General features: G+C 49.5%; 6 protein-coding genes across 6 annotated transcripts, besides 18 other annotated features; 3 read left to right on the top strand and 3 right to left on the bottom strand.

Moving 5' to 3' along the window:
- Positions 1–305: 305 nt before the first annotated feature.
- PVX_100770 (hypothetical protein, conserved) lies at positions 306–2,212 on the bottom strand (the record flags this gene model as incomplete). The annotated part of the gene is made up of 2 exons (XM_001613850.1): positions 306–636; positions 789–2,212. 2 exons carry the CDS (start codon positions 2,210–2,212, stop codon positions 306–308), a joined length of 1,755 nt encoding a protein of 584 aa, XP_001613900.1.
- A 130-nt stretch (positions 2,213–2,342) lies between these two features.
- Positions 2,343–2,529: a microsatellite.
- Positions 2,530–2,574: 45 nt separating this feature from the next.
- Positions 2,575–2,777: a microsatellite.
- A 1,101-nt stretch (positions 2,778–3,878) lies between these two features.
- Positions 3,879–3,902: a microsatellite.
- Positions 3,903–3,992: 90 nt separating this feature from the next.
- Positions 3,993–5,192, bottom strand: PVX_100765 (hypothetical protein, conserved; the record flags this gene model as incomplete). The annotated part of the gene is made up of 1 exon (XM_001613849.1): positions 3,993–5,192. The coding sequence occupies one exon, from the start codon at positions 5,190–5,192 to the stop codon at positions 3,993–3,995; it is 1,200 nt and encodes a 399-aa protein (XP_001613899.1).
- Positions 4,791–4,829: a microsatellite.
- Positions 5,193–5,930: 738 nt separating the features above from the next.
- Positions 5,931–5,976: a microsatellite.
- A 10-nt stretch (positions 5,977–5,986) lies between these two features.
- Positions 5,987–6,028: a microsatellite.
- Positions 6,029–6,875: 847 nt separating this feature from the next.
- PVX_100760 (hypothetical protein, conserved) lies at positions 6,876–9,485 on the top strand (the record flags this gene model as incomplete). The annotated part of the gene is made up of 1 exon (XM_001613848.1): positions 6,876–9,485. The coding sequence occupies one exon, from the start codon at positions 6,876–6,878 to the stop codon at positions 9,483–9,485; it is 2,610 nt and encodes an 869-aa protein (XP_001613898.1).
- A 350-nt stretch (positions 9,486–9,835) lies between these two features.
- Positions 9,836–9,871: a microsatellite.
- A 1,580-nt stretch (positions 9,872–11,451) lies between these two features.
- On the top strand, positions 11,452–12,969 carry PVX_100755 (clustered-asparagine-rich protein, putative; the record flags this gene model as incomplete). Its single annotated transcript, XM_001613847.1, has 1 exon — positions 11,452–12,969. One exon carries the CDS (start codon positions 11,452–11,454, stop codon positions 12,967–12,969), a length of 1,518 nt encoding a protein of 505 aa, XP_001613897.1.
- Positions 12,017–12,038: a microsatellite.
- Positions 12,278–12,401: a microsatellite.
- A 938-nt stretch (positions 12,970–13,907) lies between the features above and the next one.
- Positions 13,908–14,001: a microsatellite.
- A 1,377-nt stretch (positions 14,002–15,378) lies between these two features.
- Positions 15,379–16,575, bottom strand: PVX_100750 (hypothetical protein, conserved; the record flags this gene model as incomplete). The annotated part of the gene is made up of 1 exon (XM_001613846.1): positions 15,379–16,575. The coding sequence occupies one exon, from the start codon at positions 16,573–16,575 to the stop codon at positions 15,379–15,381; it is 1,197 nt and encodes a 398-aa protein (XP_001613896.1).
- Positions 15,579–15,630: a microsatellite.
- Positions 16,576–16,905: 330 nt separating the features above from the next.
- Positions 16,906–16,938: a microsatellite.
- A 102-nt stretch (positions 16,939–17,040) lies between these two features.
- Positions 17,041–17,111: a microsatellite.
- A 31-nt stretch (positions 17,112–17,142) lies between these two features.
- Positions 17,143–17,183: a microsatellite.
- Positions 17,184–17,762: 579 nt separating this feature from the next.
- On the top strand, positions 17,763–21,233 carry PVX_100745 (hypothetical protein, conserved; the record flags this gene model as incomplete). Its single annotated transcript, XM_001613845.1, has 5 exons — positions 17,763–20,120; positions 20,233–20,307; positions 20,412–20,537; positions 20,670–20,758; positions 20,922–21,233. The coding sequence occupies 5 exons, from the start codon at positions 17,763–17,765 to the stop codon at positions 21,055–21,057; spliced, it is 2,784 nt and encodes a 927-aa protein (XP_001613895.1). The 3' UTR covers positions 21,058–21,233.
- Positions 18,107–18,137: a microsatellite.
- Positions 18,180–18,200: a microsatellite.
- Positions 19,514–19,539: a microsatellite.
- Positions 19,543–19,577: a microsatellite.
- Positions 21,234–21,525: the final 292 nt, after the last annotated feature.

Genomic DNA, 21,525 nt, shown 5'->3' with positions numbered 1-21,525 from the left:
ACTTTGGTGAAAATCACAAAAAAAAAAAAAAAAAATTGAACAAGCAAAAAGGTGGGTGGCGTCGAACGAATGGTACAACATACGGTTGGGCAAAACTGCACGGGGTAAGTGAAGACGGGACAAAAGGGTCTGCATTGAAAAGGGGGCGGTCCCCAGGGGGGTGCACGAAAAAAGGGAAAAAAAAAAACAAACATCACACGGGGTTGGTTAAGGGTAGAAATACAAATGGGGGTGCGCGGCCTCGTTCTGCTGAGCGGCCTCGTCGTGCTGAGCGGCCTGTTCTTCTGAGCGGGGGCGACGCCCAACTAATCGGAGGACACAAAATAAATGATGTTCAGGTAATCGAAGTAGTCGTCGTAGTTGCTCCTGGCGTACTGCTTGAGGCAGCTCTTCATTTTGAGGAGGCTGGTCTCCAGGGGCTCGTCCTTCTTCTTGTTGTCGAGGTTGGCGTAGTAGTTCTTCGTTTTGTTGTTGACCAGCATGGTGAGTTTTTTCTTCTCCGCGTAGATCTCCAGCACGTTGGACTGCTCCTTCCGCAGGTTGTAAACGGACTCGCGGAAGATGTAGTTGCTGAAGAGGCTGCACATGGAGCTGATGTTGCTGCCGGGGTAGATGATGATCAGCGTGTACACGTCTCTGCGGGGGGGGGGGAGCGGTGAGTAGCGGTGTGATAACGCATTGGTGTGTATCGGTGTGTAGCGAGGTACAGCGGTGTGATAACGCATCGGTGTGTAGCAGCGTATGCCCAGTTTGACGTAGGGCAGGCATACAGTGCCGCTGGCGCTCACTTAAAGTGGGGGGTGAACTTCTCGTGGGGGATGTTGAACTTGGCGAGGGAGTCGTAGGTGAGAATCATGCTGCAGTTGTGCACGGAGAAGCGGTAGAGGTGGTCGTGCTCGCTGCTGAGGAACTGGTTGTAGAAATTATATTCGGACTCGAGCTTGAGCAGGAAGATGTTGAAGAAGGAGTCGTGAGAGTTAAACTTGTTCTGCTGAATAATCTTGTAAGCGTTTCCCTTTTTAAATTCGATCATATCCTCTCGATTGTACATGATGCAGTTGTCTTGCACGACACGACTGCCTACGTAGAGTACGTATATGCGTTCCTCAGGGGGGGTAATAGCAGCCTTCTCTCCCCCGGGGGTGGCGCCCGGTTTATTATCACTTCCATTCGAAGGGTCCTTCCCATCAGCGCTGCTAGCGGGGGAAGCATCATCGGGGATCTTCTGGTTGGTGAAGAAGTAGCCGTAGTTGTAGGCGTTGTAGAGGGTGACGGAGTGCGCGTCGAGGAAGTACTCGTAGTTGACGTGGTACAAAATCCCATTGGCATTTACAAAAACGGAGATGTACATATTGAAGACGTGAATTTCTATAAAATCGATTTTTAGGTCGCCATAATTAGCCTTTATATAGTGCACTAACTCGTACAACTTGAAATATTCTATAAATATCATTTTGTTGTTGTGGTAGTTGGTGTCTACTCTGTTGATGACGTAAATGATAACTCCCTTTTGGAAGGACTTCAAGAAAATGTTAAAGAAGTGGGAGAGCTCATGGAAGGAATGCCTCTCCAGGATGTTTGACAAATCAATCATTACCGTTTTTTGGGTCGAATTTTTTAAATAATTTTTTAACATTTCAATGTAAAATACGTCTGAGAAGTTGTCCAAATATTTCTCATTAGAAATGAACCCCAGTGTCTTGTTGTACTGCTCGTACTCCAAAGCGAGCAAATGATTTAGTGTAGTTAACTTCATCCGGTAGTACTCCTTCCCAATTTCGTAAATATGGTTAATGTTCTGCTCGTAGATGTCACTTAAATTCATGGCCTTGGAGAATATGCTCGACACGATTTTGTGCAAATTGGTTGCATTTAAATTTATGTAACGAATGTACTTGCTGATCCCTTTTAGCTCCTTCACGGAGTTCTGGAAGAATCCCTCAATGGTCGTTTTCAAAGTTTTGTTAAACTCATTTTTTTTGTTGTTCAGATTTTCCTCGATTGAATCTTTAAACACATCATACTCACTTTTGAGGTCTTCCATTTCGCTTATGAAGCTAGCTGTTTTGTTATCATTCATCTTGAGCAACCTTTCTTCTGTCTCCTTGGACACCTTCAACGCCTTGAGGAAGTTCTCGTACGTCTTCTCCAGGTCCTCCACGTTGTTCTTAAACTCGTTGTACAGGAACGCCAGCGAGTTCACGTGCTTCATTATGCGCTTCTTCTCCCGCTTGTAGTGGAACGGGTTCAGCACCCGGCTTTTGAAGATGCCTAGGGGGGGTGGAAGTAGTGTGGGTGGTGAGAAGTAGGTTTAGGGTTTAGGGTTCAGTTTTAGGGTTCCGTTTTAGGGTTTAGGGTTTAGGTTTAGGGTTTAGGTTTAGGGTTTAGGGTTTAGGGTTCAGATTTTAGGGTTTAGGGTTCAGTTTTAGGGTTTAGGTTTCAGGTTTAGGGTTAGGGTTCAGGTTTAGGGTTAGGGTTCAGGTTTAGTATTAGGGTTTATGGTTAGGGTTAGGGGTTCAGGGTTTAGGGTTCTAGTTTATGGTTTAGGGTTCAGGTTTAGGGTTCTAGTTTATGGTTTAGGGTTCAGGTTTAGGGTTAGGGTTTAGGGTTCTTTTTTAGGGTTTAGGGTTTTACGGTTCCAGTTTAGGGTTAGGGTTTAGGGTTTAGGGTTCAGTTTTAGGGTTTAGGGTTCAGGTTTAGGGTTCAGGTTTAGGGTTCAGGTTTAGGGTTCATGTTTAGGGTTAGGGTTCAGGTTTAGGGTTCAGGTTTAGGGTTAGGGTTCAGGTTTAGTTTTAAGGTTTAGGTTTTATGTTCAAGGTTTAGGGTTTAGGGTTCAGAGTTTAGGGTATTTGTGATGGGATGTATTTAGGGTGATGAGTGTCGGTGAGGGTTAACCTGTTTATCTGTTCACTTGGTAACACCTCTCACTCGGTAGCGCCTCTCATGGGGTTGCGCCTCCCACTCGGTAACGTGGGATCCACTTACCATCATCAACGGAAACATGCTGGGGCAGGAAGAGGAAGCAAAAAAGGAGGAGAAAAACCCAAATGAGGAGACTCATTTTGGGCTATCGGTTGGTGTGGTAGCCTTTTACTGCTCATAAGTGGAGTTGCGCTTGAGCGGGGGTCATTTTGCAGGGCTTCTTCGTTCTTCCCCTTTTTGGCGCGCTCGCGCGTGAGGAGCGCAACGAGTGAAATGCGGCGAAGGATCGCGGCGAAAAAGGAGCCTCTGAAAATACGATTTATTATGGGGGCCGCTCAATGCGTAAGTTGTTCGCCCAGTTTTTCTTCTCCGCTTTTCCGTTCAGGTACTTCACGCGGGATGGCCTTGTGCATGTTGACCCGCACTTCGTTTTTTTGGCACTTCTCTGCTATTCCCTTTGTCGTGTGGGTAAGCGGAGTGGACTGCTTTGCGTGGACTGCTTCGCGAGAACAGCGTTCACTTGTGCGCATGTAACAAATATGCTGAGTGTTCCCGTCGAGCCGATCAGTAGAGTCGCCGTTTTGGTTTCGCATGAGCCCCTTGTTAACCCTTTGGTAAAGAGAGCGGGGGGGGCAATTTTCTCGGGGCGCCCACTTTCGGATGATCGAGTGGTGAGAAAAAAAAAAAAGGGGAAATCCACTCAGCGGCGTTCGTCAGGAGAAGCCGTTCGTCAGGAGAAGCCGTTCGTCAGGAGCAGCCATTCGCCAGCCGCAGCCGTTCGCATGGTTCACAGCGATTTTCACAAAAACGTAGTGACGTATGCTTATACATTTTTGCTTCCCCTCCCGGGCAGCCCTGCGTGCCGCTGAGGCAGACCGTTTTTCTGTTAAGCTTGTCCGGCTCGCTCGCATGACCGATGGTCGATCTGCCCCGTGTATGGGCCCATCAGGGGGGAACGAAAAAAAAAAAAAAAAAAAAAAAAGGGAAGAAGCGGCGAAGAGAGAGACTTCTAAAAGGAAACCCGTAAGGGGACTCCTCCACGTAGCTTCCTCCCCCCCGGCGCATCGGCCTTAACGCCAGAACCTGCGGACCTCCTCACTCAGGTTGTTCCGCACGAATTCGCTCATTTTAAGTGCCCTCTCACTTCCCACCTTGGTAAACTCATACAAGAGGTTCAAATTTTTTACCAGCGAGGGGTACGCATGGCCGTGGTCCTTCATTATAGTCTCTTCCAGAGTTTGAATGGACATGCTCACGTCATTGTTAAAGAGGTAAGTGACGGCGAGGTTGTTGCGGTATATGGCGTAGTCGTTGGCCGCCTCTCGTCTGTTTTGCTCCGCTGGAATATTTGGGGGGATGGCCATGAGTTGGTTCAGTGCAGAAGGGTAATCCTCCAGGTAGAGGCTAAGGAAGGATGCATTTGTTAAGGTGTGTCCTCGTGCCGCTCCATCCTGGGAAGGACCACCCCCACTGGTTAGCTGCTCAACCAAGGCGAAGGACCTATCGGCAGAATCGATTGTCCCCATAAGCAAAGATAATTTTCCAATCAAAGAGATGGTGATAACGTGGCCTGCATCGTATCTCAAAATTTTTTCCTTCAGGAGGTGGATGGCTTGCTCAATGTAATTCTTCTTAAGGAGGAGGTCGCAGAGGACGTAGCACGCGATGGAGATGTTGTGCAGGATGACCTTCCGCGTTTCTTCCATTGGGATGACTTCACCATCATGTGCCACCTCTGTATGGGGGTGGTCCAAAGAGGCATCGCCCTGCCCGGTGGTGCTACCCACCGGAGCGGTGCACTGAAGAAGCAACTCCTCATAATGCAGGATAAGGAGGTAGAGTCGGTCGAAGGAGGTGAAGTACAAATTGAGAGTGTAGGGGTAGTAGCAGTTAATCAGTCGGAGGAGGAAAGGAATCATAGAGCCACTTTTTTTCTTATATTTCCATGCGAAGTGCTCAAATCTGTAACTGTCTTTTTCCAAATTTCCAACCGAACTGAGGTCACTGGAAACGAGGCGGTAATTCTGCAGCCTTAAATTGCAGTATATCTTTATTGTAATCAAAGTGAGGTGTTCAAATGGGTGGTCCTTAAGGGCGGGCAAGACGCCACTCAGGTACTCTTCGCAACTTTTGAGCTTCTTCTCGCGAATGTATTTTAGGGACATGCTCAGGTATGTTTTCGTTTTTTGATTTACCTCCTCGTCAAGGTTGATGCGGCCTATGGGTGTGCCCTCCTCCAGGGGGTGCAGGTCGAATTCTCCTTCGCTCATGTTGCTCACAGGGGGGGTACACGCTTATGCATTAAGAGAGCAGGGGCATACGCTTATGTTTTGCCAGATCAGGGGGGATATACACTCCACTGTAATTCATGCGCACACGTGGAGTGGTCATACATGTGCTTATCTTGCGTCCGTTCCAGTTTGGCATCCCCCCATCTTTGTTTCTCACCCTTTGGGAAAATGTTTGTTAAATTTTTTCCATTAAAAGGATGACCCCCGTTTATGTGCTGCTTTGTAGGGGGCTACTGCCTGCGTTTTTTTTTTTTTTTTGTGTGTGCCGTCGGTAAGGGGTATACCTTTGTCTGGTGTGCAAACAGATTGAATGTGAATGTTTTTCCCCCGCTTTGTTACGCGCTTTTCCTTTTTTTTTTTAACATTTTTTTGTCCCCCCAGAGGAGCACATAATAGTGGGGGGAGGCGAGGAATACAACTCGGATGAGCAGTCGTATCACAGGGTAGAGAACAGTACTTAAACAACTTATCACTTTTTTTTTTTTTTTTTTCCTCATTCATGGATCGGGAATTGCTTCGAACCAGCGAGAACGACTCTTCTCCTTTTCCCTCTCAAATATAATTTTTTTATGCCACATTTGGGAGGAATACGAACCGCTCCATTAACGTTGTCATCGGGGGATTTTTTTTTTTCCCCCCCATGGTTAATACGCAAACATGCGGAGCGGGGAAAAAAAAAAATCTTACTCGCTTTCTAATATGCACATCCGCACGATATCGAAGGGTTCACTTATGGATCGATCTGTTTTTTTTTTTTTCCCGCGGGGAGTCGAAAGTAGAAAGAGAAGCCTCCGCGGAAATGTGCTGGCGGAGGGCAGAAACGCAGGGAGGAGTTCCCCCCCCTACAGATTTGAAGACAGGGGAGGCGCATCTGATGGGGCGCCCATCACAGAGGGGAAGTCGCCATGATAGGGTGAACACAACTGCGACGGTTTGTAAAAAGAAAGGATGTAAAGTATGAAGGCCCCTTTGTTTCCCCTGCCTTGGCTGTAATGTGATCCAACTGTAAAATGTTTTATTTTGCTCGCCTTGCTCGGCTGGGTTTGGCCCCACTTGGCGCGTTCCGTCCCCACATTTGCAACGCGCATGGCGTAGCGGAGGAGGTTGCCCCACGTGGGCGCCGCTCGCCATTTGTTGTCCTCCCTTTTGCGCGCGAAGTTGCGGTCGGGTAAGTGTCTTCTGTGTGGCTTCCCAGTTTGTCCTTATTGTTGCTAGCGCTGTCGCTAATTTTTTTTTTTCCGCCCATTCGTTCATTTTGTTTCTTTTTTTTTTCGTTTTTCCGTTCACCCGTTCATTTTTGTTCGTTTCTTTTTTTTTTCGCTTTTCCCCATTTGGACCTCCTCAACCGCATGCCCGTGCTCACTTGGGTGTCTACAAGTGGCGGCGTTTCTCCTGTGTCCGCGCGGGGGGCCGCTTCCCGGGCAGAATTTACCTGACTGTCACTTTGCTTTTTTTTTTTTTTTTTTAACCGCTTGGTAAACCGCTCACAGTTGGAAAAAAAACCAAATAAATGCCAAAAAAATGCCAAAAAAATGCCAAAAAAATACCAAAAATATACCAAAAAAAAAATAAAACAAACCATAGCAGATAAGCGCATACATACAAACACACACGCATTGCATTGCCGCTTTCCCCACGCGCTTGTTTGTTGTTCCCCCCACCATGCTGTTCAACAAGCTGTTCAAAAAGAAAACCGAGCTGGAGGTGGACGTATACCTGATAAAGGACGAGCAGTGCACCCCGCATATGCTCGACTGCAAATTGTACGTGAACAACAGGGGCCGGGGGAGTGACGACCAGGTGGTCATATGGAACAGCTCGAAAAAACTTACCCTTAGTGAAGACTCCATCCACAGCTTCAAGTACCATGAGCTAGACATGTGCCAATTTAAATATATAAAAAATGGTCTAGTGGAGGAATATGGCTTGGTTTTTTCGCAGGTCAAAAATATGTATTATTTTTTTAAGTATATTATGCTGTCCTATTTGAAGGGGAATATCGTTTTGTGTAGGAGGGTGAATCTGTTTCGATATGAGGAGCCGGAGAAGGTACTCTACAAGAAGGACCACCTGGGCCTCTTAACATTTAACACGGCCAAGTGTGAGCACCTGTTGGTTGTTCTCACCCCGGAGAGGTCCTCTCCTGCCGAGGAGCAGCGTAGCCAGGTGGACGTGGACTGCAAACACCTGTATGAAGAACTCACCATGGAAAACGTGAGGGAGCTGTACAAAAGGAATCGCGTCTTCCTCATTTACGTGCTGAATTCATTCAACGATATTTACCTGAGCAGGGAGTCCATCGGGATCCACGTGCACAGGTACTTGGTCAGCAGCCTGTTCAGGTTCTTCGAGTACAAGGCGCTGTACGAGGGCGGGGACCGCTACGCGGAGTGGTTCGCGGGGCAGTTCGAGGAGCAGTTCGAGGAGCAGTTCGAGGAGCAGTTCGAGGAGCAGTTCGAGGAGCGCTTCGCAGGGCACTTCACAGAGGAGGGATCACTCAAGAGGGAGGAGCAAAACGTGGTGGTGGGAGCAGACCCCTCCCCAGCGAACCTTCAAACCGCGGCCGAGGGGGACTCCTACCGCGGCGTGGAGGCAACCCCAATTGGGGACGACGAATTGGGGGCCTTAGACAGGGCCGTGGAGAGCGAAATGGAGAGGATGGATAAGGGAGGCAAACAAGGGGGTGTCAAAATGGGGAAGAACAAGCGGGGGAAGCGCGCGAAGGGGAAGAAGCGCACTGTGGGGAAAACCCACACAGAGGGGCAGACTCACACAGAGGGGCAGACTCACACCGAGGGGCAGGTGCGCGAGGGGGCCGAGAACGATCTTGCCGCGCAGCTGCAGCGGATGAGCGAAAAGTTCCTCATCATCCTGGAGTCGGAGGACGTCTTCATCGAGCACATCAGGGGGATACTCATCTACCGGCAGGACTTCCAAAATGACATCGTCAGCATCAAGAGGGACTTCATGGAGGCGCGTGCGACGAATGAGGCGGCGAGCGAAGCGGTGGAGGCCCCCACTGAGGCGGAGTTCCACCCTGGGGGGACCCCCCCAAAGGGCGGGTTCGTCCTTCTCTCCGAGTCGGACGGGAGTGATGCAGATGATGGGGCTGACGGGAGTGACTTGTCTGACGTGCCCCCCATGGAGGGAGGCAACACGAGACGCAAAGGTACTCACACAGATGGCATGAAGTACAAATTTGTGAGCACCAGCGGGAAGCTCTCCTTCGTGCTGCGGCAAAATCACATCCCAGGGAGGAGGCAGCAAAGGATGAAGCAAAGGGTGAAGCTACACAGGAAGGGTGAACCCTCGGGAGGGGAAATCAACTACGATGACGTGCGCAACGACCTGAACATATACACATTTGACGAGTACGGAAAGGAAAAAAAAATCTACAACTCAGGAGAAAACATATTTACATTTAAAAAGGAGCAGTGTGTTCCAAAAAGCATCCACGTGAATGACGAACAGGGAAATAAAATGGTCTTTTTGAACGAAAAAAACGACAAACATTTATTCATTTTTGATACAAATAAAGAGAAAATTGTAAAAATGTGGGACACAGAAAATATGCCAATAAGTCAGCTGATCAGGAAGGAAGAAAACGTGTACTGTGGGTATAACAAAAAGAGTTTGTTCTTTGTCGATGCGAGAGTTAAATCCTGTGTGCAAAATGCTTTGCTTTACGGGAGAGGCACACCTGACATTGAGCAGGCCACTTTGGATAACAGGGGGAGAATTATTTTAACAAATGCAAAGGGGGAAATTAAATATTACGATGGAAAAAAAAATAAAGATCATATCCTTAAGAAGAGTAAAAATGTCTTGTCGTGTGCAAATGATATTGTCCATTTGTGTACAACGCACGATGGGATTTATTCCGTTGTGACTTGCCAGAAAAGTGTAATCATCTGCGAAAATTCCATTCGCAATTGTAGCCTTTTTGAGCGAGTTATAAAAAAGGAGGAACGCCTCGAACAGAAGAAATTCCTCCTGCAAATTCACTACGTTGATGTTTTTACGTACAATCTTGGGGACTACACATTTGAGAAGAGCATCGTCAGCAGTGACAACTCACTCGTGTTCACCTTGTCCGCCAAGTTTTACGTCGTTTGGAATTTTAAGGATGTGGTGAATGGCCGCACTTCCTACGTCATTAAGAAGGCCGCGGAGGACATCGCGGATTTATCCTACTTCAATTTCAGCGACGTGCAGGGGGTCCTCGTCGCCACGGAGAACTCCCTCAAGTCGAAGAAGATCACCAGCGTGTAGGGCGGTAGAGCGGTGGAGCGGCAGTGGAGAGCGCATCGACGAGCACAGCGTGTAGCGCAGCGGAGAGCGAAGCGGGGGGGGGAAGAAAAAAAAATACCCCCCATATCATGTACTCCATTGGGGGGTCATATGTACGATTTGCTTGAGGGGGTAATTTTTCCATCCCTTTGGGGGGGCGGGGGAGAAAAACCTTTCCCCCGTACGTTAGTCAGTTCGTCCGTTCGTCAGTTCATCCGTTCGTCCGTTAATCCTCCTTTCCCCCTTTTCGGGGTGTTAAACGAGGGAAGCTAACCCCTCCACACAGTTCGCGAGTGTATATTATATACCTTAACCAAATGGCACAACAAATGCATTTTTTTTTTTTTTTTTTTTTTTTTTTTTTTCTTTTCCGCGAAATTGCGAAGTGCCGAATTTGACCCTTCGCCGGGGGGGCTTCCAACCCACTTGAATTGAACGTTTTACAATTTGGCCATCACATGGGATGTGCAAGAAGGCATATTCTTTTCTTTTTTTGGGGGGGGCGAGTGGAGGTGCAACTTTTGTAGGTGCATCGGGGGAGACAGTGCGAGTGTACGCGTTGTGTACGCACGCGGGAATGCGAAGCACACTTGACTGCAACGTACACGCCAACGCAAAGAACACTTGAGCATGCGTCGTGTGAGTGCATACCAGTACACTCGCATACGCGCATAGGCGTATATGCACATGCACTGCCTGCGCTACTGCCATTCAATATCTCTTTACCTTTCCGCGCGACCGCAATTTTGTGCGTTCACGCCTCCCCAACTCTGCATGGAAGAGGAAAGCAGAGCCCCTCCACTTCTCCCCTTGGCGACGATTTCCGGCCGCATTCGCTTGGCCATCCCTTTCCCCATCACTACGTTATTTTGACTTTTTTCGCCTTTTTTTTGCTTTTTTTTTGCTTTTTTTCGCCTTTTTTTTGCTTTTTTTTTGCTTTTTTTCGCCTTTTTTTTGCTTTTTTTTTGCTTTTTTTCGCCTTTATTTTGCCCTTTTTTGCATGTTTTTCCTGCGCGTATGTATTCCCCTCCTCTTCTTCCTTCCACCCTCGTTCCTGCATCTTTTTTTTTTTCACGTTTTCTCCTCGCCACCTTTTTGCCCCTTTTTCCTCCGCCTCCCCCCCCTTTCATATTTCCACGTTGTCACCACTTGACATATTAATTTTTCGCCTCTCTTCCTTTTTGCCTCAATTCGCCATAAATTTTTTCCCCCCCTCCTTTACCTTTTTTTTACGCTCGACTCGTACCTTCGATATATATGCCCAGAAGGGTGAAGAAAGAGTTCCATGTGAATGCTGAGCGCGCTTGATTTTTGTGGAAGGACCTCGGCGGAGAGTGTAGCTTTTTCCCGGCGTCGTTCGCGCGAGAGGGGACAGATGTGGTGGCGCGGTTAGGGGCGTGGCCAGGGGCATGTCAGCGGGAAGTTAGCGGAAGTTGGCGGCGTGGCTAAAGGCGCAGTTGCAATCTCACTCATCGCCGCTATCCCTGCAGCTGTCACTGCAGCAATCACCGCTGCTCTTATTGCCGCCCTCACCGCCGCTCCTACTGCCGCCAACACCGTCGCGGTGACGCGGTGACGCGGTCGGAGGCGCACACGTCGTTCGTGGGCGATCCTTTAGGCGAAGCCGCGCATGCTGGTCGCGCCGACGGGCCATTCCACGTGGCGCCCTTTCGTCGCTCCGCTGGGAGAAGAGGAAGAGGTCGTCTGCACCCACCTCGACTGGCCAGCAGGAAAGAAGCAAGCCAAAAAGGCAAATAAGAAAAATAAGAAAAAAAAATAGCTAAAATAGCTAAAATAGCTAAATAGCTAAAATAGCTAAATAGCTAAAATAGCTAAATAGCTAAAATAGCTAAAATAGCTAAATAGCTAAATAGCTAAATAGCTAAAATAGCTAAAATAGAATAAAAAAATAGTTCAGTTGACGGCTTCCCAATCGAGTGCACCCAAAATGAGCGAAGAAATACTGAACGCGACCATCGATGGAGTCCCCAACGCCAGGCTGCACATACAGAACATCCCCCCGCACCTCACGGAGGCCCACCTGAGAAACCTGTTCGGAAACGCAGGCTATACCATAACAGACGTGTGCTACTTTAATAAAAACAAAAAGCAGTCCAACAATAGTTTTGTAAACAAGAAGATTTACAACACCGCGCTGATTACCTTTGGCACACATGAGGAGGCCCTGAGTGTCTTGAGGAATATAAAGAGCCTGGTGGATACGAGTAACCAGGAGAAGAGCATCGAGGCTAAGTTTGCCGTGCCCAATGTGAATAGCAATTCGGGTGCCAAGAATAATAGTGGCGGCCATGGCGGTGGGGGCAGCGGCGGGGGCAGCGGCGGAGGTAGTGGAGGCGGCCCACTTGGCAACAACAACTTCCAAAACAGCTTTAACAACAACGACGATTTTGGCAGCGGCGGAATGAACAGCTACAACTATTTTAACAACGCGGGAAATGCGCAGGGGAATTTGGCCACCAGGAATATGATGAAGGGGAAGAACCCCAATAATGGAATGATGATGATGATGATGATGAACAGTGTAAACAATACGAGTGGCATAAACGGAGCGGTGAACCCGAACAACCTGCATATGAATGGCGCCATGTTTAATCAGAAGAATAACTTCATGATGGGCAGCCCGAACTTGGGCAACGGGAAGGGCGTGCCCGAGATGGTGAAGGCCGAAGGGGAGTTCTCCCCCGGGGGCGGCGCCGGCATGGGCAACATGCACAGCGTTGGCGGGGTTAGCGGCGTTGTCGGAGTTAGCGGCGTTGGCGGGGTTAGCGGCGTTGGAGGGGTTAGCGGCGTTGGCGGGGTTAGCGGCGTTGGAGGGGTTAGCGGCGTTGGCGGGGTGAGCGGCGTTGGAGGGGTTAGCGGCGTTGGAGGGGTTAGCGGCGTTGGAGGGGTTAGCGCCATGAACGGGCTGCAGGGCACACACGGAGAGGGCGGCGGAGGCAGCCCAGGCATGTTCAGGCAAATGCAAAGCAACAACAACGGAAGCGGCTTCCAGTCGAGCGACCTCGCAATGGAGGAGTGCAACGAAAATATCGAGGGGCTAAGTCTATGGGAAATATACAAAGATAAAAACAACAACACTTTTTATTTTAATAACTTGACCAAGCATAGCCAGTGGAACAAACCCATTCACCCAAATAAGTTATTTCATTTTAATAACAACGAAAAAACAAAGTTGAATGGTCCCAATGGAAGTAACTTATTCATTTTCCACATACCAAGTGAATGGACTGACCTAGACTTGTTTCAGCACTTCTGTTGCTTCGGAAATATAATTTCTTCTAAAATCCAGAGGGACAACACGGGGAGGAACTCTGGGTTTGGCTTCGTGAGCTACGACAACATCTTGAGTGCGCAGCACGCCATTCAGTTTATGAACGGCTACTTTGTGAACAACAAGTATTTGAAGGTGCAGCTGAAGAAGGGCGAGGCGGCGGAGAAGGCCTAGGCGCTGGGGGAGGGAGAGGCATAAAAGGAAAGTGCGTGATTGTGAGAGGTAGACCGGGAGAAGTGTACTTTGAGAAGTGGGCTGTGAAAAACGTGTGGGGGGTGGTACGACACGGAGAGGGAGGGCGGCCCACGGGGGAGAGCTACCCCCTGAGGAGTGCTTCCTACAGAGGAGTGCTTCCTACAGAGGAGTGCTTCCTACAGAGGAGTGCTTCCCACAGAGGAGCGCTTCCCACAGAGGGGCGCTTCCCACAGAGGAGCGCTTCCCACAGAGGGGCGCTTCCCACAGAGGAGCGCTTCCCACAGAGGGGCGCTTCCTACCGAGGAGCGCTTCCCACAGAGGGGCGCTTCCTACCGAGGCGAGCAGGAAGACACACCCACCCCGCATGTGCACCCCGCACGTTTACACCACGCGAATATGATGCGAATATGATGCGAGCGCACCGTCGCCGCGACCATGTGTTTGTCTTTATCCTTTCCCATGTGTGTTTGCATTTAACGTTTCCCCACCTGCGTGTTGTCAACCCGCGTTTGGCGCCACGGGGTACACTGCCACGTGCAGAGGGAACATTTTTTTATTTTTTTTTTGCCTGTAATGTGAGGCCACGAAAGGGGGTAGAATGAGAATGCAACCAGTTTAGCTGATCAGGTGTGGGGGGTGGCCTTCCTCCCATACCTCCACTAGCAAAGCAAACCTCGAAGGGTCGCTGCACATAACTGTGTATATGCACAAGAGAGGGAAAAAAAAAAAAAGGAACCAAGTGGGTCACCAGTGAAAGCTTGCCCAACTGCTCAAGTAGCGAAATAGCCGCACAGCTTCGTTTTAAAAAATTGTTAAAATGCTTTATTTTTTTAAGTCAAAAGGGAGAAGAGGAGTAGGAAGAGGAAGAGAAGAAGAAGCCGTTCGTGTGCCTCCGCTTTAGCTTCACATTGTGCGTGACATGTGTATGTGTATATATATATGTGTATATATATGTGTATGTATATGTGTATGTGTATGTGTATGTGTATGTGTATGTGTATGTATTTGTGTATCCATTTGTGTATCCATTTGTGTATCCATTTGTGTATCCATTTGTGTATCCATTTGTGTATCCATTTGTGTATCCATTTGTGTATCCATTTGTGTATCCATTTGTGTATCCATTTGTGTATCCATTTGTGTATCCATTTGTGTATCCATTTGTGTATTTTTTTTTTTTTTTTTCACCACCTGCGCCCCCCGTGCATTCCCTTTACAGCTAATTCGATTTCATCGCCCCCCCCCGTTTTTGCATAAACACACGTGTGTACCCGCCGGCGCACGTCATTGGGGAGTATTTGTTCCCCGAACGTGTGCCCCCACGGGTTTATAAACCACCGTTGTAATGGAAAAACTGGGAAAGGCACCTTCCTCCTGTTACACATTTAACCCTTTTATCACGTCGATGGGGTCCCCCCCAGGTGCGCTGCCGGTTAGGTGCATTCCCATTCGCGGCAAAGGGACGTGCGAGCGGTAAGGATGGCAAACGGGAAAGAGGTGTTTCTGCGATTGGCCAGCGAGTGGGGCTTCCACAGTTGGGTCTTATCAGTTGGGGCGTGTTATTTGGGGCCTGTCCGCTTGGCCCACGTAGGCCCCTGCGAGTAGCGTTTCCCCCCGTGCAAGGAGCATTTGAAAGAACAGGAAAAAAAATCCGCACAAGTGAATGCTCCCCTGTAGCAGTTGCCTGGCTGATTGCTTTGCCGCTCTGCTGCTTTACCGGTTAACTCTTTAACGGAGCGGCGGTGTAACTGTGCTGGTCGCGGGGGCAACTCCGTTTCTGCGGTCCAACCGTGCAGGCGTAACGACAACTCCTCCCCGAATACACATACAGCAACGCTATTTCTGCATCCACGTGAGGGTTTCTTTTCAAATGAAAAACGAAAAAAAGTGAGCGAAATTAATAAAGTTGTCAGGTGGCCACAAGTCAGGCGGACCAAAATGGAGATAATCAAATCGGCATGAAGGTGTAGCGCACGGGGGGGTAATTACCCATGCAGGGGGAAAAAAAAAAAGAAAAAAAAAGAAGAAAAAGTGGAAGAAAAAGAGGAAAAAAACCCCCTTTCAGTGCTTCCCCTCTTGAGTAATAAACAGCGGCACGCATATAAATACATTTAATGGGCAAACGCCAATGCATTCGCTAAGAAGTTTGTGTGTGTGCCAGGTTGGCGGAATGTACTGCAACGGGTAAGCACGACAAACACAAAAACGTTCCGCACAGGATGGTCCATAGGGGATATGAAAAAAAAGAACAAAAAAATGGAGGCATATAACTGGGTGGGAAATGTTAACACCTCACATTCGCTTCACCCTGTTATATGCCTCCCTTGTGGTGGGCCAGCTCCGCGGCTAACCGAGTGATCATCCTGTGCGAGTAGGTCGCTCTCCTGATTAATTCGGCCCTACTTTGCTTCCCTCACGGAGGGGTTCACTCCGGTGTGGCTCTTCCTTTTCCATTTGATCTTTTTCGGTTTGACCTTTTTCGGCATGTCCGTTTTGGTTCACCTCCTTCTTATCACCCTTGCTGCGTCGCTTTGCGTGCCCCCCTGGGGGGCTACTCTCCGTCTGTCTTTCCTTGCGGGTGGATTCGTCCCCACTGCTGCCACTGCCACTGCCGCTGCTACTACTGCCAATGCTACTACTGCCGCCTTCCCCGTTTGGGGGCCGCGTAATGGCACTACCGCCCTGCGCGTCACTCCCTGCGGTGCCGCCCCCCCCTACTGTGCTGCTCCCCCCCATGGTGTCTTTTTTCTTCTCGATAAAATCGTAGACAATCATATTCGCTTCCTTCCCGTTTTGCGGTTTACCCTTCTGGTTGTTGTCTGGCTGCGCCGCGCCAACTGTCTGAGGACTGGCGGGGGTCTGGTCTCCCTTGACCTCCTTAGCGTTGCCCATAAAATTGTGAAGAGGACTGCCGGCCGGTTGCGTAAGCTCCCGATTTAGGCCCTTCACATACCTCCTATACTTAACTCCAGAGACGAACACGAATGTTAAGAATATCAAAATGAAGATAATGTACAGTCGGTACTTATTTAAGAGTTGTTTTTTCTTCAGCAAATGCATCAGATATTTTGCCTGGTCTAATTTGTTGGTAATAAAAGGCATATTGTATAGTCCCTTTTTTATGCAGTCTCTCTGTCTGCTAAGATTTTGCAGAACGTCATTACTGATGTGCTCTGAATTTGTTAATAGAATTTTCGACTGGTTAATGTAAATGTCTCCCTGCTCGAGCAGATCTACATCGCTCAGTAGGAGCACTCGATCATCATAGCTGTTGCTCATTTCGTTTTTTTCCCTCTCTTTGGCGAGGAAGCTTTGCTTAAGTAGATTTAACTTTCCTTTATACTCCGTTATTTCTCTGTGCAGGTCGTTAAGATCGGCGTCTTTGTTCCCTATGAGTGAATTAGCCTCCACTTCCAGCTGCATCCTCTTGAACATGTTTTCTGCACTTTTGATGGCCTTCTCGTAGATGTTCAGCAGCTTGTGCTTATCTGAGCTGTTGTCCTGGAGGATCTTCTCCGTGTAGGACACCGTCTTGATGTACTCCTGGCAGTTGTTCTTGTAGTCGTTGTACAGCGCGTCCGCCATGGTTGCCAAGGGGAGGGGGAAGCGGCACAGGGGGGGAGCAACGCGGGGAGTGACTTCTTGAGGGCCACTTCTCAACCGCCACAACTGCGCACGTAAGCACGAGCTACACTTTCACCCATACACATGCACACGTTCGCCCGCACCAGTGTACCTATGCGAAGCGCCAATTGGCTTTTTACCTTTCCCTACTCGAATGCGCGCTCGCGTGTGTTGGCACTCGGCTACCGCTCCGAAGTAGAGAGGAGATGAGCTGCTAATGATGCGGCAGTGGGAGTCATTTTTTTTTTTTCTTCTTTTTACCCGCTCTTTTGACGCATCTCCCAGTTTGTTCGTTTTTTTTTTTTTTTTTTTTTTTCTTCTTTTTTGAAATTTTGCAAAGGGCGAATTGGCCGCAAGTGCCCGATCGGTGCTCATACTGCGCGATGTGAGAATGGCATTTTGAGGGGGAACGTGAGGAGCGGGTGGCGGAAAAAAAAAAAAAAAAAAGAAAAAAAAAAGCAAAAGAAAAGAAAGGAAAAGAAAGGAAAAGAAAGGAAAACGGTATAGGGTGAGATACGCCGAGATAGGGCAAGCTACGCCAAGGTAAGGTAAGGTAAGCTAAGCTAAGCTAGCAAAGGTACCTCCACTTCGCTGACGCGAAAGGCGACGAAGTGCCCGTGGGAGCAATTCCGCCACAATGAAAAGGGAGCGACGTTCGGGGGCGCATCAGCTGAGAAGAAGCGCGCACAGGGGGGACACCGTGTGGTGGCAGCGGCGATAGCGGCGATGGTGACCACTTCGTCAGTAGGGTGAATAGCCTATACAGTCTCGAGATAGCCTCGCCACTGAAGGGATATCCTAACCTGGCGGCCAAACAACCGTGCGAGACCGCCACGCCCGTTCCGTTCCGCTGCCCATTCGAGGAACGCCATTTGAAGGGCCCCCTACCGCCCCCCAAAAAATAAGGAAGGAATAAAGTCTCAAAAACTTTTTACCGGTGAAAGCAAACCTAAGTAGTAACCTTATTAGAAGCGCACAAGTTTGTGGTTGCCCTGCAGGGACGCATCGGACCGAAGTGCTCAGAGCTACGAAGACGAGCAATCGGCTGACGCGTCACTGGGCTGCTACGCCAAAGGGTGAAGAGGCGCAACAGCAGGGGTGCCGGGCAAAAAGGAGAAGAAGAAGTAAAAAACGGAGCAGGCGCAAAAATGGAGTTGTACGGAGAGCTCTACGACTGTGACGAGTTGCTGGACGAGTACAACGCGGACTGCGCGGAGGAAACGCGCCACTGCACAGATGCATCGCCCCACTGGGGGGACAGCACCGCCCAGTGTGCTGAGGACGAAGCGCACGTGAAGAACATCGAGGCGGACATAAAGAGCAACCAGAAAAACGTGTCGACGCAGTACCTGTTCCTGTACATCAACACGTTTAAGCAGAAGAACTTCCAGAGCGGTGGGCCTCTGTACGTGGTGAACTTCTACGACGTGCACATGAAGAACGACGATCGGAATGTGCTGGAGACGGAGAAGGACCTCGTGGAGGGTTGCTTGGAGAACGCCTCGAGGGGGGGCCACGGCCACAGCGGTGGTGATGCCGCTAATTCCGATGCTGGCGATGCTGACGATGCCGCTAATACGGCTAATACCGCTAATACCGCTTCCGCCGTGCTGAATGGCCGGCGCGCCAAGCACTACCTGTTCAGGATCTACGAAACGATTCTGAAGCACTTCCCGTTCAGCTTCAAGCTGTGGTACCACTACCTGAAGGACCGCATAGAAATGCTGAGCGCAATTTACTACGACGAGAAGGAGGAGTACGAAGACGTGAATCAGGCGTTCGAGCGGTGCCTACTCTACATGTACCACTTTAAGGCCATCTACATTTTATACATTCAGTTTTTGTTCCTCCAAAGGAAGGTGCAGAAGATAAGGCTCATTTTTAACCGTGCCCTACAGAACATCTCCCTCAATCAACATGAAGACCTCTGGGAGTACCAGCTGAAGTATAGCAAAAAAATAAAAAGCAAGTTGATAAACTACGAATATGTTAAGCGGTACGTGACGATTTACCCGGAGCAGATTGTCCATCTGTTTAACCACTACGTGAAATACAAAATGTGTAAGCATGCCCTGAATACCTTTTTCTACATGTTCAGTTGTGATGAGGAGGAGCATCTTCAACTGGGAGACAAATCCAAATATGACTTGTACCGGGAAATGTTTCAACTGATAAGCTCCCGTAAAAGGTTAGACAATGACGTGTTGATAACTTTAAGGAAAAACTTCGATAGCTTTAAGCGGTATGAAAATGTCACCTCCATTTATACGTTGCTGGCGAATAGCTTCGTGTATGAGGGTCGATGGAACAAGGCCATGGATGCGTATGAGGAGGGCATCTTGGAGTGCTACACGGTGAACGATTTTGCGGTGCTCTTCGAGGGATACATCGAGACGATGAAGGTGCTCATCGAGTTGAAGATGCAGGGGGGGGGAAGCGGCACCGGAAGTGATGACGAGGGGGGTACCGAGGCAGACAGCCGCCATCGCCGCCGCAACCGCCAATCAGGGGACGACCCCGTGGTGGAGCTCTACATGGACAAAATAAACTTCCTGCTGGACAAGCGCAAGGCGTTCATAGCGGACATCAAGCTGAAGAACAACCAGAGGGACGTCTACGTCTGGCTGGGCAAGATAGACGCGGTGGAGACGGCGGAGGAGCGGGTGGAACTCTACAATAGGTGTTTGAAGCACTTTGAAGACGGGGACTACGCGGGCCGACTGAGCGACGTGTACATCAGCTACGCCTATTTCCACTACAACAGAAGTGAGTATGACAAAGCGGTGAACGTGTTTAATAGGGCCGTCCGCGACCAGAATTTCAAAACGTTAAATGAAATTTCCAGTGTGTACTGCTCCTGGATGGAGGTGGAGTTACTTGAGGGAAATTCCAAGCAGGCCTTGCGCATAGCCCGCCTGGCCATCGATCTGAGCAGCGGCAGTGGCAGCAGTGGCAGTAGCAGCAGGACGATGCGAAAGGACCAGGTTGCAAACCTCAATCAAAACTTCCCCCTTTTGAATAACGTAAAATTAGCCTGCCTTGTCCTAGATTTGGAAATAAATTATGGCACCATCGAAACGGCTACAAACCTGTTTGATGTGCTGTACCATAAGAAGAGCATCACCGTCAAGATGGTCCTCTCCTTTGCCAACTACCTCTATGAGCACAAGTACTTTTACGAATGCTTCAAAACGTATGAGAAGGCCATTTCCATCTTCCACTACCCCTATTTGTACCCGGTGTACGTACACTACATAAGCAAGTATGTGGAGCGTTACAGGGACAAAAACATTTTCTACGTGCGTGAGCTCTACAGACAAGCCATTTACGGAGTGGATGAGAGCACATTCATCCCGAAGGAGTTTGCCAAAACGGTGTTCCTTATGTACGCCGCCTTTGAGGAGAACTACGGGTTTCTGAAGAGGTCCCTCTCCATTTACAAGGAGGCCATTCCCTTCCTGCCCGACCCGGACAAAGTCAAGTTCTACAAGCTGTTCATTTCGAAGGTGTGAAATCCCGTCCATGTGGGGGTGTCCCGTCCACTCACCCCGCGCGTTTCCCACTTCCCCGACGCCTTTCCCACTTCCCCAACGCGTTTTTCACTTCCCCAACGCGCAGGTCTCTAAATCGTACGGAGTGCACAAGGCAAGGGAGGCCTTCGAAGAGGCCATCCAGACGCTGAAGGACGACGACGTAAGGGTTGCCCGGACAGATGCGCCACTATCCGTTGCACTTCTCTGCGCGGCTCCTCCCATATGCCCGCTGCCCATTTCATTTCCCCTTCTCCCCCCCTGCAGGCGCGCGAAATATGCCTCTTATACATCGACATGGAGTACAAGCTGAACGAATACGAGCGCGTCCGGGCGCTTTACATCTACACGGCGCAGTTCACCAACCCGTCTGCGCACGTGTCGTTTTACCAGGTTAGGCTCGCCGTAGTGGTCTCCTGAGCTGACCCGTTGTAGACCCTTTTGTGTTAACCCTGCTCATTTATCTCTGCCATGTTTCTGCTCCCCCCTCACCGCATTCCCCTCCCCCCGTTTTCTTCCCCCCAGGACTGGCGAGAATTCGAAGCGCTGCACGGCAACGAGCACACCTTCAGGGAAATGATAAGAATCAAGAGGAGCGTCCTCAGCCTGTTCTCGTAAGTTCGCACGAGTGCCCGCATAGATATACCTCCGTGCACACATGTGTGGTGATTTCCTAGTGAATATCACCTGTTGGGAGGTGCTACCTTCGTTCCTCTCCCCTTAAGGCACACCCCGTTAACCTTCCCCTACTTCCCCTCTTCCTCCCCTTTTTTGCAGAAACTCGCGCAGCGGCAGCAAGCCATTGGGCATGTTGGAGGGCGACGATACGAACGCTTTGGAGAGTACCAAGAGGAAGCTGCAGGAGATGATTGACAATGAGGAGGCCGCTCAGAAAAGGGTGAAGGTGGGATGACCCCCTGTTTGTTTTGCATTCACCCCCTTTGAATCTTTCCCCTCGGTGTTGGGGCGGTGAGATTGCATGGATTCACAATGGACAGCCGCGCAATGCGAGCACATCATTTGAGCGTCTCCAGCTGTGTGTAAACTTATTCATGTGCACATATCCGCTTGACCGTGTGTGTACTGCCTTCTTTTCGTTTGGGGGCGTCCCCGCCCGAGAGAGCTTCTCTGCCCATCTGCGCTCCCCGGCGAAGGGGTCAAATGCAAGGGGGGAGGGAAGCGGCGTTACCGAAAGGCCACGCTGCTTCGCTTAATACCCCCCTGCAGTGTTTGTTTTGTGTGCCATTTTGTCGTTACGTTTTTTTGCCATTTTGTCGTTACATTTTTTTTTCTTTTTTTTCCCCTTTTTTTTTTGCTGAACATTTTCGCGCCGAGGCGTCACCATAAACGCACGCCCCTGTCTGTGCATCTCTAAATAAGC

Source organism: Plasmodium vivax, chromosome 14, assembly GCF_000002415.2.
Source record: "Plasmodium vivax chromosome 14, whole genome shotgun sequence".
Lineage (NCBI taxonomy): Eukaryota > Apicomplexa > Aconoidasida > Haemosporida > Plasmodiidae > Plasmodium > Plasmodium vivax.
Note: the sequence above shows the minus strand (reverse complement) of the source record. Positions and strands in the feature narration are given on the sequence as shown.